This window comes from Salvia miltiorrhiza, chromosome 8, assembly GCF_028751815.1.
Source record: "Salvia miltiorrhiza cultivar Shanhuang (shh) chromosome 8, IMPLAD_Smil_shh, whole genome shotgun sequence".
Classification (NCBI taxonomy): Eukaryota; Viridiplantae; Streptophyta; class Magnoliopsida; order Lamiales; family Lamiaceae; genus Salvia; species Salvia miltiorrhiza.
Genome location: NC_080394.1, coordinates 41,448,980 through 41,464,766, shown reverse-complemented (window position 1 = coordinate 41,464,766; position 15,787 = coordinate 41,448,980). Strand labels below are relative to the sequence as shown.

At 38.8% G+C, this 15,787-nt stretch overlaps 3 protein-coding genes across 3 annotated transcripts; 1 reads left to right on the top strand and 2 right to left on the bottom strand.

Annotated features, from left to right (window-relative positions):
- The first annotated feature begins 2,698 nt into the window (after positions 1-2,698).
- Positions 2,699-3,894, top strand: LOC130997083 (uncharacterized). The gene is made up of 2 exons (XM_057922357.1): positions 2,699-3,396; positions 3,495-3,894. The coding sequence occupies exons 1-2, from the start codon at positions 2,717-2,719 to the stop codon at positions 3,829-3,831; spliced, it is 1,017 nt and encodes a 338-aa protein (XP_057778340.1). The 5' UTR covers positions 2,699-2,716; the 3' UTR covers positions 3,832-3,894.
- Positions 3,862-7,300, bottom strand: LOC130998483 (uncharacterized). Its single transcript, XM_057923901.1, has 5 exons — positions 6,326-7,300; positions 4,967-6,244; positions 4,788-4,895; positions 4,509-4,712; positions 3,862-4,426 (listed from the first exon to the last, which is right to left on the bottom strand). The coding sequence occupies exons 1-5, from the start codon at positions 6,908-6,910 to the stop codon at positions 3,971-3,973; spliced, it is 2,631 nt and encodes an 876-aa protein (XP_057779884.1). The 5' UTR covers positions 6,911-7,300; the 3' UTR covers positions 3,862-3,970.
- A 3,023-nt stretch (positions 7,301-10,323) lies between these two features.
- On the bottom strand, positions 10,324-11,430 carry LOC130997082 (NDR1/HIN1-like protein 1). The gene has a single exon (XM_057922356.1). The coding sequence runs from the start codon at positions 11,224-11,226 to the stop codon at positions 10,597-10,599; it is 630 nt and encodes a 209-aa protein (XP_057778339.1). The 5' UTR covers positions 11,227-11,430; the 3' UTR covers positions 10,324-10,596.
- Positions 11,431-15,787: the final 4,357 nt, after the last annotated feature.

The window sequence follows — 15,787 nt, the reverse complement described above, 5'->3', positions numbered from 1 at the left end:
CAATTCATCAATTTAAACATTGAAATCGGTCAAATATGTGTTGGAACATGTGAAATACTGACAGAGAAGTTAATATTTATTTATTTTTGAATTAAAATCGAAGGTTTTACAAGTAAATCGTAGGCTAATTAATCAATGGAAAATAAATACTAAAAATTAACACAATCGATATTAGCACTCAAAACACACATTGGAAAAAAAAAACAAGCGTCCGACCGGGAAAAACAAGTGTCCGACCGGACACAAGGTTTCACCGGGCGGACACATATATGTTCCGGTCGGATAGATGTTTTTTTGGTTCCTATGTGTGTTTTGAGTGCTAATATGGATTGTGTTAATTTTTTGTATTTATATTCCATCGATTAATTAGCCTTCAATTAAGGGACATAATTTTTTTTTTTTTTTAAATTGATGATAAACGACAAATATGATGTGAAATAGCTTTGTCAGTAAAGTATTCATGTCAAACACTCTAATTTCATTGAAATTCACGTGAAATGAAGGAATCTTTGTTTATATATGAGTGAATTCTCTCATTCTCTCATCCTCTCATCCGAACACTCAAAGTGAAAAAACACTCAAACTCATTAGAAATTCTAATATTTTCCAAGTGGTGAAGCTATTATTTGTGAATTCTCTCATCCGAACGTTTAAAGGTATGTCATTTTACGTTTGAAATGTAATTTAAGTTGGTTATTGTTTATTTTCAATGTTTTGTTTGATCCTATATGCTTATGTGAATTATTAGCATATTATAGCATACTATGATTTAAAGCCACGTTTGAAGGAAATACATGTGAATTAGAGCAAATTCTATCATGTTTTAAAGTATTAATTAGTAATTATTAGTTGCATTTTAGTTCTATACATATATATTGCTACATAACTCATGTTATTATGCTCGAAAATTATGTATCCGCCCGGACAAGTGTCCTTGAAAATGTGTCCGGCCGTGTGTAATTATATATCATGTAATACACGGCCGGACACATTTCCTCGGCTACTTCCCCGGGCGGATAGATGTTTTTCGAGTGTATTAACATGTTATATGTTGTATTTTAACATTGTATTCCATTTACATCATATATTTATTTATTTATTATTTTTTCTGTAGATGAATGAATATGGGAGATACTTTGTGGTTAATTATGGAGGTGCCTTCAATGGTTATGAGTACATCGGCGGCTCTTCTAAGAATTTGCATATTTTCGGAGACACAATGGCCAGTACGGTGTACATGATAAATTACCTGATGATGGAGAATTCATTGAGCACTAATTACAGCTTGTATTATTTGACGAAGAGATTAAATGGCAGGGTATACAGTAAAAATATTCTTGCCGATGACAATGATTTGCTTCAGTTGCTGGCGTCGCAGCCACATTTTCCTGAGATTTATGTTGTTGAAGACGATTACAGTGGAGGAGTGTATGTTCCTTCGTTCGATCTCCCTCAATCTTCCGGGTATGGAGGTGAATCCAGTGCAACATTCGAAGGTGGGGACGGATTGGAAGCAATCCAAAGATATGCTTATTTAGACCTATCAGCCGGAGATTCACCAACGAGACAAAGTGTTGAACCGTCGGTCACTTGGGGTAATGATCAGTCAACGGGTTGGCCTTCATGGGATGAGCCAAATCCGTACCAGTACGATCGCCTAATAACTGATCGTTGTTGGGGTCCAGCTGATGATCAATATACGTACGAGCCTCAGTTCGTGGAGGATGCTGGTAATGTAGATGAAGATTATGTTCCATCGTCTGAAGCCGAGACTGATACAAGCGCCTCTGAAGACTTGTCGGAGCCAGAGAACGTGAGAAGGGCGGGGATTGAATATGCAGGTTGGCAGAATTTGCAGATCGACGAGGATGATGACGAACAGGTTCCTGGAGCAGATGAACTAACTAATAGGTTAGTTCCGGTTATCCCGTTGGACGCCGCAGCGGCAGTTGTGGATATTGAAGATTATCAGCTATTGCCTCGGGAGTTGTCAAAGAATATGTATTTCAATAGCAAAGATGATCTGATCGTTGCAATCGGTCTGTGGAACATGAAGCAGGGCAAGGAATTTTCTATCAGCAAATCAGACAGCAGACGAGTCTACGTCAAATGCAAGCATTCAGATACGTGCCCCTTCAAGCTCTATGCATCGTCACAAGATGGAGTCATTTGGGGAGTGTATAAGTTCACCAATGAGCACTCATGCGACGGTGAGCTAGGGCGCGTAGCGCGAATAAAGGCCCCCGCAAAAGTCGTCGCAGCATATTTAGCACAGAAGATACACGACGATTGCGAGATCTTGAAGCCGAAGGCCATCCAGCTGGAGCTGCGACGTGAGTTTGGCGTACAGATCAAGTACGATGTTGCATTGCGAGCCCGTAATCGAGCCACTGAGATGGTTTATGGTCGACATGATCAGTCCTTCGAGATGCTGCCCAAGTACTTATACATGTTGAGACAATCCAATCCCGGTTCGAGGGTGGAGTGGGAAGTTGACGATGATGGCCGATTCAAACACTTATTTGTTGCTCTTGCAGCTTCGGCTACCCCTTTCATGTTCAGCTTACGGCCAGTGATTGTCGTCGATGGCACACACTTGAAGGGCAAGAATAGGGGTATTTTGTTTGTTGCAGTGACGAAGGACGGCAACGAGAGTTTGTTCCCACTCGCGTATGGTGTTGGCCCGAAAGAAAACGACGAATCGTGGAGTTATTTCATGTCACGCATTCGACGTGTTTATGGCCAAGCCGATCCACTTTTGATTGTCTCTGATCAGCATATCTCCATTGCCAATGCTATCAGGAATGAGTTACCAAATGCAACCCACGGCCTATGCTACTACCATTTGCAAAATAACCTGAAGCATTACGGTAAGGCAGTGGTCGAGGTGTATCGACAAGCTGCATTTGCGTACGAGAAGTCCGACTTCAATAGGGCTATGAACGCCCTGAAGGTTATGAAGAGAGCCGCGTACGATAAACTAATGGGGATTGGGCCGGAGAAGTGGGCTCGTTCGATGTGTCCTATGCCTGTGCGACGCTATAGTTTTATGACATCAAATGCTGCTGAAGCTTTTAATTCCAGATTGTTGTGGGCAAGAAGACTTCCTATATGCTCGATGTTAGAGGCAATCAGAATTGTTATTGAGAAATGGTTCAGCGAGCGACTAAGGGCTGCACAACAAATCGAGCAAGGCTTGACTGTTGAGGCTGGTAAAAGGGTAGCTATTGAAGTCCAAAAAAGTCGTCGATACACTGCACAAAGGTTGAGTGGCATGAAGTATAAGGTGCAAACTGCTGACAGAAGCTTCAAGGTGGATCTAGAGAAGAAAAAATGCGAATGTCGAGTATTTCAGCTAGACCAACTGCCCTGTTCTCATTCAATCGCTGCAATAAGGTACGATCATGAAATGATTACTGTCGGGTTCATTGAAATGTAAATATGTTCTAATGTTCGTTATATTGATTACTATCGGAGTTTGTTTGTTTTTATAGTGAAGCCGGTGATACGATCGCGGAGTATGTAGACTCGTACTACACGAATGACTTTCTTATCGATACTTACTCTCGCGAAGTTAATAATCTCCCGCCGAGACGCCAGTGGTTGGTTCCCGAGCACATCGCTGAGCAGGTTGTATTACCTCTGATTGTAAAAGGTCAAGCGGGGCGCCCAAAAGAAGGTAGACATCGAGGTGGTGGTGAAGGCACCAGCACACAAGCCGATGAGTCTTCTAGTATCAGGCGTCGTAAACCAAAGAAGTGCAGCATCTGCCATGAAGAAGGACACAGCAAGAGAACGTGCGCTGGCAGGGCGACTGAGCCCAGGGAGTAGTGGGATGTATTTGTGTGCTGTAACAGTTAATGATATTGATTGAATTATCTTATTATTCGATAAGCTGGAATGATTTACAGGAAATAATGCTCGTTGAATAACCAAATAGAAGCACACATTAATGTAACAATATACAAAACTATGCAAAACCAAGTCTAGAGATACGATGTGTCCTAGTTTCACACAACGAAAATATAGATCTAGCAATCTTGGCCCTGTATGCCGCCACGTTGTGGTTACCCCACTCAATGGATGGAGAGCCAGATATCAGTCGTTCTGCATACATGCAGACGAAAGGCCCGCAGCTGACAGAGTCCTGCTGGTGAAACTGAACCTCCGCTGGAGCAAACACCGCCGTCATAAGTGGGTACTTCTCCTTTGCCACTGTCGAATCAATGGATGTGTCGTCTAGCCACCTCGCCAACTGAAGGACAATTGGCAACAATCTCAGTAAAGGCAGTAGTTCACCAACTCGACCATCCTGCTGTCGAGGTGATAGCTTGTGGAATACTGGGTCATAGACCTCGCAAACCAATTCTCCTAACCGGATCCGACATAGGACAAAATGGTGGCCAATTATGACTGGCATGAGAACCTATGACAAACCACAATGAATTGATAAGAAACAACATATAAAGCACAAATGACTAATGACAAATAATTGTTTAACTGATTACCTGTGTGGCATCCATCCATCCTATATGACCAGGAGGAAGTTCTTGGCCCTTAACGGCTTTTCCACGTATTTGGCAGAGCCAGTCTATCCGGGGCTGCCAACCATCAGCTATTGCTCCATGCGTCAATATATGATACTCCTCTGGAGTAAACTCACTGGCTGCCCACTTCTCCAATAGAGCGTCCCACTCGCCCTGGAGGTATATCTACAGATCAATAGAAGTAATTAATAATTTATATTCGCACCAATGAAAACATACAAATAATGAAAGTTTACTTACAAACCAATCCGTGTCTAATATGATTGTGTTATTCATATCTACGTCATCCAGTAAATCTGCTGAAGCTCGAAGTCTATTTCTCAAGCTTAAGAAATACAAGTCAATATCCTGCAACAAAGTTAAAATCAATAAGTTAGTAGAAAGTAATTTAACAATGTTAAAATCAATAGATTATTTACCCCAGTTGTGAATTGCTGGCTGACATTATCCACCCGCGCGAAGTCGTCGTACTCCCGCAAACCACCACTTGCCTTGACATAAATCTCACGACCCCTACCCTCTCGACTCCTAGCCATCCACTTCTCATAATGGTCACTGCAGACTTGTGTCACTCGACGTGGCATTTGGCTATTAACCCAAGGCGATCGCTGATAGTTAGACGGACGCCTCACCCTCTCACTGCGACGCGGGGGCTCTGCTGGCGGCTGCTCTGCCGGCGGCTGCTCTGCTGGCGGCTGCTCTAGGTGCTGCAGCAGCAGTACCTGTGAAGGCTCTGCCTGTGGCTCAGGCTCCTCCGTCTGAGCCTGTCCTGTCGAACTGGACTGTCCCCACTCATGTGGTGCAATAGAAGTGAGCGGTTCAGCAAAGAATATCGGGGTCTCTGTTCTATACTGCGGCTTCAGGAATGGGGAAGACCAATGAGGGTAGACCTGGGTCGACCAGTCAAAAGTCTGCTCCGCCGGTGTGTAGTCGCCCTGAACAGACTGATTCATGGCCCGCCACTGCTCGTCGTAATCCTGGGTCTCTGGATGGCGTGGTTCCTCACCGCGGGGGTCGTTGTCGCAGGAACGTGAAACGCTTGGCCCTGAAGCGTCGGGCCCTGAAGCACTGGGTGGAGGAGACCGTCGCTGTGGAGGAGACCGTGGCTGTGGAGGATCAGGGGACCGTCGCTGGTCATCATCATCAGGGGAGTCGGGCACTCGGAAATGTTTGCTCTTCTTGCACCTATCCTTTTTACCCTTGCTCTTCAGTTTCTCCACGAATTTGCCGAAGGCCTTCTTAATCTCCTGACGGATCGTCTTCTTCACCCACTTACGATCCACCTCACCCTCGCTGGGACTGGATACAGTCCGAGATCCGCTCGACGATGAAGAAGTATGCGGCGCTGGGCGCTTGCCCGGATCTACTGAATGACGAGCCGGCTCGTGGGGTCGAGCATCCCTCACAGGGCGCGAGCCCGGATCTACTGAATGACGAGCCGGCTCGTGCTGTCGAGCATCCCTCACAGGGCCCCGAACACTGTGACTGCGAGTCGTACGAGGCTGTCTAGGTACATCCTCCTCGTCCCCGCGTTCCTCCACAACACGGGCTCCGGTGCCCTGTGGAAATTGGACACCCCGAGCTAATGGGTTGTCGGGGGGCCTGAAGCTCACCGAGAGTTCGCCCGGTGTCAGCGCTGATATGAAGTAGTGACTCGACAGATCGTCAGCATCGGGGTCCAGGGGCATGACACCACCCTAGAAAGCAACAAAGATAATATATTAGAACATAAGTAAAACCAGTAACGGTGTGGAGGATAATCTTAAATAACTGATTACCTGTCCCTCGAATAGATCGCGCAGACCGTGAAGCTTCGGCTTACCCCTGAAAGTCCATCTCAAACACCGAGGGTGCGCTGTCGGATCACCGCTAGATGCTGCGACCATGTGTCCGAAGCCCGGGACGCGCTCCAATGCCCAGACATATAAAGCCCACGAAGGACCGTAGAAGTGATACTTCTCGCCCTTTCCTGTCTCTCTCGTATAATGGCATAACATCTTATACGAATACGCGCCCCAGGGGAATCTATCAAATGCAGCCAGATCATCCACCAACACCCAAAGCCACGGCTGTACCCGCGCATCCAACCCAAGAACAAGGGTGTGAGCCACACACACGAGGACAGCACGAAGGTACAGGCTCCCATCCTCATCATCCACTCGACGATCCAAATCGCACACGCGTTTGATGAGCGACTGTATGGTCATGCTTCGCGCACCGCAGAATCGTCGGTATGCCTCCACGCGACTGCAGTCGTGCTGTAATGTCGCATCGAACCTCGATCCCCCGAAATTGAGCCCAGTCACTAATGCGTAGTCCGCAGGGGAAAATCTGACTCGTGCTCCGCACAGAAAGAAGCACATCTCATTTTCTTCTGACACAATCTGCCTCGATACAATCTGGTGTAATGCTTTATTGCTCTTCGCGCCGGGCCTCCAATCAGTGAAATGCCCAAAACATGATGATCTAAATCTTCCCAATAAATCTGAATTGCACTGTTCGCCGACCACATTTAAAGTTTCAACCAGCTCCGGAAAATGTGAATCCCTATAGTAGGTGCTGATAGCAACCTCCGTCTGGTCTATAGTGTCGCGACGAAGATATGGGACATTCGCCTATTCATTTACAAAATGAATACCATATTAAATTCAGTAAAAAAATTAAAAAATAATACAAATAGGCATAATTAAATAACTACAATTTAATCAATACCAACCAATTTAATTAAACTGCAATTTAATACTAAATTCAGTAAAATTCAGTAATATTAAACTGCAATTAAATTCCGCAAAATATTAAAATTCAATAATTCAGTAAAATACTAAAATTCGAGAAAAATAGTCAAATTCAGTAAAATATTAAAATAGTAATTCAGTAAATTCAGTAATATTAAACTGCAATTAAATTCAGTAAAATTCAGCAATTTAATATTAAATTCAGTAAAATTAGTAATTCAGCAATTTAATATTAAATTCAGTAAAAATTCAGTAAAATATTAAACTGCAATTAATACCAAGCAATTTAATTAAATTCAGTAAAATATTAAAAAACGGCAATTTAATTAATACGAAAAAATAACAGTTTCATTAATTAATAATTCAACAATTATAATTAAATTAAATTCAGTAAAATAGTAATAATTAACGTAAACATACAGATACATGGAAAAAAGTATTTCATACCTAAATAACAACTATCCGGCCGGCGAAGTGTCCGGTAAAATGAATCCGGCCGGGTACATTTCAGATTGAAACTGTCCCGGCCGGACTCATTATTCCGGGCATAGTGCCGGCCGGGTAGTTGTTCTATCGGCATAAAATACTTTAATTTATCAAATCGCACAAAGCCCACATACACAATGCAATTATAATTACTTAAACAAATATTTCAGATTGAAACAAATTCAGTAATACCCAGCAAAACTCGCAATAATAATTACTTAACCAAATATAATTAAATTAAATTCAGTAAATTACTAACTGATTAATATAAACATACAACTAATTAAAATGGAATAATTTATGCTAAAACACGATCGGTCCGGCTGGTGAAGTGGCCGGATAAATCGATCCGGCCGTATGTTTCATTTAAATAATGTTCTCGGCCGGATCGATTTATCCGGCCACTTCACCGGCCGGACCGATCGTGTTTTAGCATACATTATTCTATTCAATTTCATGAAAATTAAAAATAAATACCTGTGAAGAAGATGCCATGGATGAGTCCGAGTGTGCTTCAATCTTTTGAACTCTCTGTGCTTCAATCTTTTGAACTCTCTCTCTCGGTGGGTAAAAGTGAAGAAGCCGATAGAGGTGTGTGGTGGAGTAAAAAACCCTAGTATTTTAAAGTAAGTAGGTAAAAGTGAAGAAGCCGATTGTATCGGCTTTATGTCTATCAAAAGGGAATCAAATTTTGAAGAAAGATATTTTTACCTTTATGTATCGGTAACATGCATGATTTTTTTGGGTAACAAGCATGCATTTATTTGGGACGGATATTGAGTATATTTTAAATTTAAAGATATCAATTGATTTACACGATATATATAGTGTTATATAGTACTATATATCAACATTCAAGAATAACACAATATATATATATAAATATATATATATATACAAATAATTTCAAAGAATATATGTATTGAAATTAATATATTAAAGGGAAAAAAATAAAAAATTTAAGATAGCTACGCATGGATATATATTATTAGCGTCTTGATTTTTTTTTTTTTTATGAAATTGAATAAAATAGAATATTTTATGCCTAAATATCATCGATCCGGCCGGTAATTGTCAAGGAAAAATGTATCCGGCCGGGTCATTTGTAAATTGAAATGTACCCGGTCGGATACATTTCTCTGGCCATTTTACCGGCCGGATCGATGATATATCGACATAAAAGTTTGTATTCTATCTATTTGTATCTTTATATTAATTTTTACTATTTTGCTGAATTTAATTTAATATATTGTTTAAGTGTTAATTAGTGTCCGGTCGATATATTTACAATTTAAAGATATGAACACTATATATATATATACAGTGACTTACAAAATCATTGCATGCACAGATTGAAATCATTTCGGTCATTATTGTAAAGAAATGCATTGAAACTAAAAAATGTGTAAGATTGTGTAAGAGAACCGAAATCATTACATTTGATGTTGACCCACTTAAGGGTTAATTAGTAATTTAGGGCATGGGTAGCTTTGCATGATAAGGGAGGGCATTTTTCAAAATATGAATAAGGAATGGGGCACTTTTGCCTATTAACACTAAATAAAATCATGAATTCATGATCCAATTGAATCTAAAATTGCAAATCATTCACAATTGGAAACTTATATACAGCCGTACAAGATGCACTAAAACATATATGGACCTGCCACACTAAAATATATACCATGTCTCAACATTAAATCCTTAAATTAATTTTTGTGCCGTGTTAGGTAGCAATTCGCTATAATTGATGCATGTCATTACATCTTTTACGTAAAGTTGGTTTTATTTCTGTATTATATTTGGTCTTTTTTTTTTCTTTATTTATTACGTAAATGCAGTGGGAATTTAGTGTTGCCTTTAGATAGGGCAGTGCTGGAGGAAAATATCGACACATATTTAATCGATTAATTATTAGCCCTTCATTATTTTGAGCAGTTATACACTGACAAGTGACAACCACCAATTCAATCCTACAAAGTCTCATCCAGAAATTAAACTCAACTTTAATGACCAAAAACCTTTGAATTTTGCACGCATTAATTTGACTCAAATGTTACGTTTGGTTATTAAAATTGAACAATGAATAATTGTGAGCAGTTATACATTCGCCAACCCTAATGCACGACCAACTAATCGATAATAATTTAAGGAAATAAATGTACATTTACACACTGATATACATACAGTATGTCATATAAAAACAAACTTTGAATGATAGAAAAATCACATGGTTTGCCCGCATAAACAGCTCATATATAAGTTCCGTGGACCAGAGTATACTATACTAATTATTAAGACATACAAAATTTATAAAGTTAAACCCACTACTTAAGGATAATAAAAATCTCAAATTTTTAAACCAAAAGGGACTATAGTAGTGAAGATTAAAAAGTCAAAAAGAGTTTTATGCAAAGGGAAATTAAAGAAAGCGACTCATAATTAATTAATTAACTAAAACTCCACTAGCAAAGAACCAATTATTGCATCATCAATGAATTAATTAAACCCCAACACGTAATCAATCATCATTCATCAACACACAATCGTGATATAAGTTCACTGTAATTTATTCACGGGCAAAATGTACAATTTTCTGCTCCTCTGTAAACAAAGGCAACTGAAAAAACAACTGAAACATAAAAATTGAAGGAGAAACTCAACTAATTACTTGCCAAATTAACGGTAAATCGCCCCTATTAATTAATTTTCGATATATAATTAAATACAGGCTCTGTCTTAATTTCATCAATCAATCTGTGTTTCTTCTCCTCCCTCAGAGCAAGCATTAATTATTGATTGATGGAAGTATATAAAATGGATGGTGGTCACACACTTACACTACAGCTCTGCGAGAGCTGATACTTAACGGCGGTGCCGACGATGATTCCGTTAGCTTTGGCGTTGCCGAGGGGGATGTAGGCGGGGCAGGAGACGTGGAGGTGATAACGGCCGGAGATGAAGGATCCGACCTTCCACTTAACGCGGCCGTCAATTTTGATGGTCATTTTGATGGCGCCGTTAGACTGGTCCTGGGCGAGGGCGAGGCCGTTGTAGGGGGCGACGGGGACGTCATTGCCGTAGAGAAAGGGGGACCAGACGTTGACGTCTTTGTGGCCCTGGTAGACGGGGGGGATGACGGTGTAGTAGGTGATCTGCTGGTTGTGGTAGGTGGCGAAGGAGTCGAGTTTGTCGTAGTAGACGCCGATCTTGGAGTTGGGGTTGCGGGAGTAGATGGTGATCTGGACGGTGGTGGAGATGACGTTGGCGGCGGAGACGTTGAGGGCGAAGATGGTGGCGTCCTGGAGGATGAAGCGGGGCTTCTTGGGCTGGAGGATAGCCCAGATCAGGAGGATCACAAGGAGGAGGATGAAGTTGAAGATGAGGAGGCCCGCGCAGCACCTGCGGAGGACCCTCCGCCTCTTGCTCTTGTGGTGGCTGCACACTTTCTCTGACATTCTTGCCGCTTTCAGATTGCAGAGGAGATAAGAGTGGGAGGAGATATGTGGCGTTGGGTTGGGTATCTACTAATATAGGCTAGCTTTATTGATGAGAGTGTTGGCTATGTGTACGCTCTTTTCGTATATAAAAGACATCTCATTCACGCTCTCTGTAGTGTGTCTTGGATTTGATTTTTACCTGCTTACTTTATGCTTTCTCGCTGCCATAAAAACTTCTCTCACACTTTCTATAATGAGATGTCGTACATTTTTTTTTTTAATTACATTATCTCTATACTTAATATTTATCACCAACTCACTTTATCTACTAATTTTTTTTATCAATAAAAAATTCATTAAAAAACTGGGACGGTACCAGGAGTACCAAAAACATCAAACAAGTGGTGAGTACTCGTTAGAGCACCACAAGGCAAAGGAAACGTTGGACTCAACAACATGGAAGATTTTGTTCCAACTCCAAAGCCTTCCTTTGATATCTTTAACAAGATTGGACACCTCCCAATTCTTGTTCTCAAACCTACTCCCATTCCTATATTTCCAGATCAACCAAATAGTCTCAATCCAAAGAGCTTTAAGGAAATTCTTGTTTCTCTTACCTCTTCCTCCTCCGATGAAAGACTTGAAGTGATCTTCGACTCTTTGTGGCTTAGCCGTATCAATTCCGATCCATTGATGGATTTGGTCCCACACGTAGTCGACTTTCGAGCAATGGAGAAAAGAATGCTCAGCTGTTTCCTCCCTCCACACACACGCATTGCACCACTGTTCTTCGGTTGGGATCGATACATTCCTTTTGAGAAGGTTTTCACATGTTGGCAGCCTGTTACAGATGCTTCTCCAAGCTGTCACTCTGGCTTTGTGAGGGGCCGGTGCCGTCCACAGTTGGGCGATAGCTTCAATGTGTCTCCCCGAATGTTCACCTTCCGCCTTTGCGCACTGGTGAAATATTTTTATGTCTCAAAAGTATTGAAATATTTGTAATGGGACGGATGGCGTTTTAGTTCAATGAAAAAAAGGCTAAAATTTGTAATGTTGTTGTAAATAGAATAAATATATACTCCATGCATCCCATCCCTCGAAATTTGAGGAGTTAGTATTTTATTCGTTAAATGGTGGGTGAAAAAGCGAAAATGAAAATCAAGGAAAAAAAATTTCATATAAAGAAAGTGCTCAAACTTCGTGAGACAACCCGAAAATAAATATTGTTAAAGCTTCGCGGGACAGATGGGAGTACTAATTTATAGGAATATTAATTAGTGTTAATACAAAAAATAGAATAAATGTACATTATTACTTAAAAATAAAATAAAAGTACAATTTAAAATTAAAGGTAGTAATTATTTTAGTTGTGTATATAGTTATAATAAATAAAATAATTTTTATATTAGAGATACATATGAATTTGATATGTAAATAGTGATTTTATTGCTAGGTCTCATCACAAAAATATATAGTACTCCCTCCGTCCCACTAGACTTGACACTTTTGAGTTGGGCACGGAGATTAAGAATAAATGGTTAAGAGTGTAAAGTAGGTAGGGTCCACTTATTTTATGTGAGTAGAGAAAGTAGGGACCACATACTATTTTAGGAAAGTGTCAATTCTAGTGGGACAAACAAAAAAGGCAAGTGTGCCAAGTCTAGTGGGACGGAGGGAGTAATACATGTTTATTATCCACACATATTTGTGGAGACACTTTTTATGTGCCTCAATATCCATAGATTACCCAACAATTTATTATGCCCTGAGATTGATTTCTAAAGGCATATAAAAATGTCCTTTAAAATATTTCGAAATATATTGCTAAGTTTATAGGGATATTTATTTATGCCTTCAAATGAAATATTGTGGAATTAATTTGTGTCATTTGCTTAAGTATCGAGACCAAAAATGTGTATCTTTAGAATTTATTTTATGTCTCTAGATTAATGTTATGGGGCACTTATGTGTCTTTTGCTTAAGTGTCTAGACACAAAATGTGTATCCTCAAAATTCGTTTTATGTCCCTAAATTAGTATTATAGGACACTTATTTGTATCTTTTAATTAAATATCGGGACAAAATATATGTAGGCTCAAAATTTATTTTATGTCCCCAAATTAATGTTATGAGACACTTATTCGTGTCTTTTACTTAAGTATCGGGACACAAAATATGTAGTCTCAAAATTCATTTGATGTTTCAAGATTAATATTATGGGACACTTATGTGTGTCTTAAGATGAATATATGAGACAATTATTTTGACATTTGAAAAAAATTAAAGACACTATTATCCGTAATATTAAAAAATTTATGCCCCAATGTTAGTATATAAAGGCACTTACATGTGCCTTGTATGACATATTTGTATACCTTACTGTTAGGGATGTCAATCGGGCCAGCTTACCGGGTTTCGGGCTTCAGGTTAATCGGGTGCGGGCTAATCGGACGGAGGATTTTGGCGGGTTATAAATTTTCAACCCTAACCCTAAACGTTTGGGTATCGGGCTAGCCCATTGGGCTAATCGGGTTAAAGGCGTAAAAATAAAATAATCATTTGTATTTTATTATTCTTAATAATCTAATGTATAATGTACGAAATATACATAGAAATCAAAGTTATAATTATATAGCAAGCATGAAATGCAAAAATATAAGATATTGAAGAAAAAATCAAGATTACATAACATATAAAATAAATTGGTAACAATACAATGTTCAATTTTGTTAAAGAAAAAACAATAAAATATCCAACAATAGTTTGAAATCATAGAATCAAAACATCTCAAAAATACAAAAAAGTGAAATGATGAGACTTTATAATACTTTGTCATTTTTTAATTTTTATATCTAAATATTTTATGTTAAGTATTCGGGTTTCGGGCTAACCCATCGGGTTAATCGGGCCGACCCTATCGGGTGCCGGGCTATTCGGTTACGTGCTAGTCGGATTTTAATTTTTATAAGGTTGTAAATTTTAAACTTTAACCCTCTCGGATTGACGGGTTAATCGGGTCAGTCACGGGGTTGGATTGACATCTCTACTTACTGTACAAATACAATCATATCATATTTTTTTGATATATTAATAAATAGTATCATCAACACTTGTGTAACTAAAAATTTCAAATAACAACTCGATTTAAATTAAATGCCCTATCATTCATGTCCAATATCTACAAGAAAAATTAAATAGTCACAGAGTTTATTATCTTCTATAAGGATACGAAATGAAAAATAACACATTCATGAAGGTCCTCTGATATTGTTCCTGCATCAATTTTCATCTTCATCCAAGGCCATCTGAATAGTGGAAACATAATAATATGTTACAACCAGATATTACTCGTTGAAATATATATATATATATATATATATATATATATATATAGGGGAGAGCTAAAATAAAAACACTTCTTAAAATATAAAATATAAACAATTTTCAGCCCTTAGATCATCAAGATCTACAGTTGATTCGTAACCCTTTTGGATGAATTCGTGTTCCTAGGTTCGAATCTCAAAGGTAGCAAAAATTTATTTTTCACAATTCGTAACCATATTGGATGAATTCGTAACTATGTTGGATAAAATTCGTACATTAAAAAACGTTTATATTTATATTTTAAGAAGTATTTTAACTGTAGCTCTCCCATATATATATATATATATATATATATATATATAGGGGATGGCTAAAATAAAAACACTTCTTAAAATATAAAATATAAATAATTTTCAGCCCTTAGATCATTAAGATCTACGGTTGATTCGTAACCCTTTTGGATGAATTCGTGGTCTTGGGTTCGAATCCCAAATGTAGCAAAAATTTATTTTTCACAATTCGTAACTATGTTGGATGAATTCGTAACCCTGTTGGATAAAATTCGTACATTAAAAAACGTTTATATTTATATTTTAAGAAGTGTTTTCACTGTATCCCTCCCCTATATATATAGGATGCGATTCTAGTGAGAACCACAATTTTCGTGAGAACATGAGAACCATTAAAATTACTACATCTTCTATACAAATTAATGTATTCGCTATTAAATTTTATTGCATTCGAAAAAGAAAATTGCTCCCTTCAGGATTCGAACTTAGGTTCTGCATTCATCCATCAAGATGATGCATACACCTTAGATCTTAATGATCGAATGGCTTAAAATGGTTCTCCGTTCTTGTTTTATTTATTGGTTATAAGGAGTCATGTATGGAAAAAGGCATCTCAGAAGATCTCACAAGATATATTATGCGTGACCAAATTACCTTTTTATGTTATCACAAAATCTCCTATACATCCGGGTGTATGGTACACCCGGGTCGTACCCGACCCGGATCCTAACCCGGATCTAACCTAACTGAACTATCCTACCTGAATGTCAAGTGTTAGTGTCATTTCGATATAGTGTTAGTGTCATTTACATGTAGTGTTAGTGTCATTTTACACGTAGTGTTATATAGTGTTAGTGTCATTTTTGAAATAGTGTCATTTGTAAAATAAAATAGTATTAGTGTTATTTTTAAAATAGTGTCATTTGTAAAACAAAATAGTGTTAGTGTCATTCCAAAATCGTGTT

Coding starts and splice junctions, on each gene's coding strand:
- LOC130997083 (XM_057922357.1), top strand. CDS start 2,717: ATGTCACGCATTCGACGTGTTTATGGCCAAGCCGATCCACTTTTGATT. Junction 3,397..3,494: donor CATTCAATCGCTGCAATAAG/GTACGATCATGA, acceptor TTGTTTTTATAG/TGAAGCCGGTGATACGATCG.
- LOC130997082 (XM_057922356.1), bottom strand. CDS start 11,226: ATGTCAGAGAAAGTGTGCAGCCACCACAAGAGCAAGAGGCGGAGGGTC.
- LOC130998483 (XM_057923901.1), bottom strand. CDS start 6,910: ATGTGCTTCTTTCTGTGCGGAGCACGAGTCAGATTTTCCCCTGCGGAC. Junction 6,245..6,325: donor GCGATCTATTCGAGGGACAG/GTAATCAGTTAT, acceptor GTTGCTTTCTAG/GGTGGTGTCATGCCCCTGGA. Junction 4,713..4,787: donor TATTAGACACGGATTGGTTT/GTAAGTAAACTT, acceptor ATTGATCTGTAG/ATATACCTCCAGGGCGAGTG.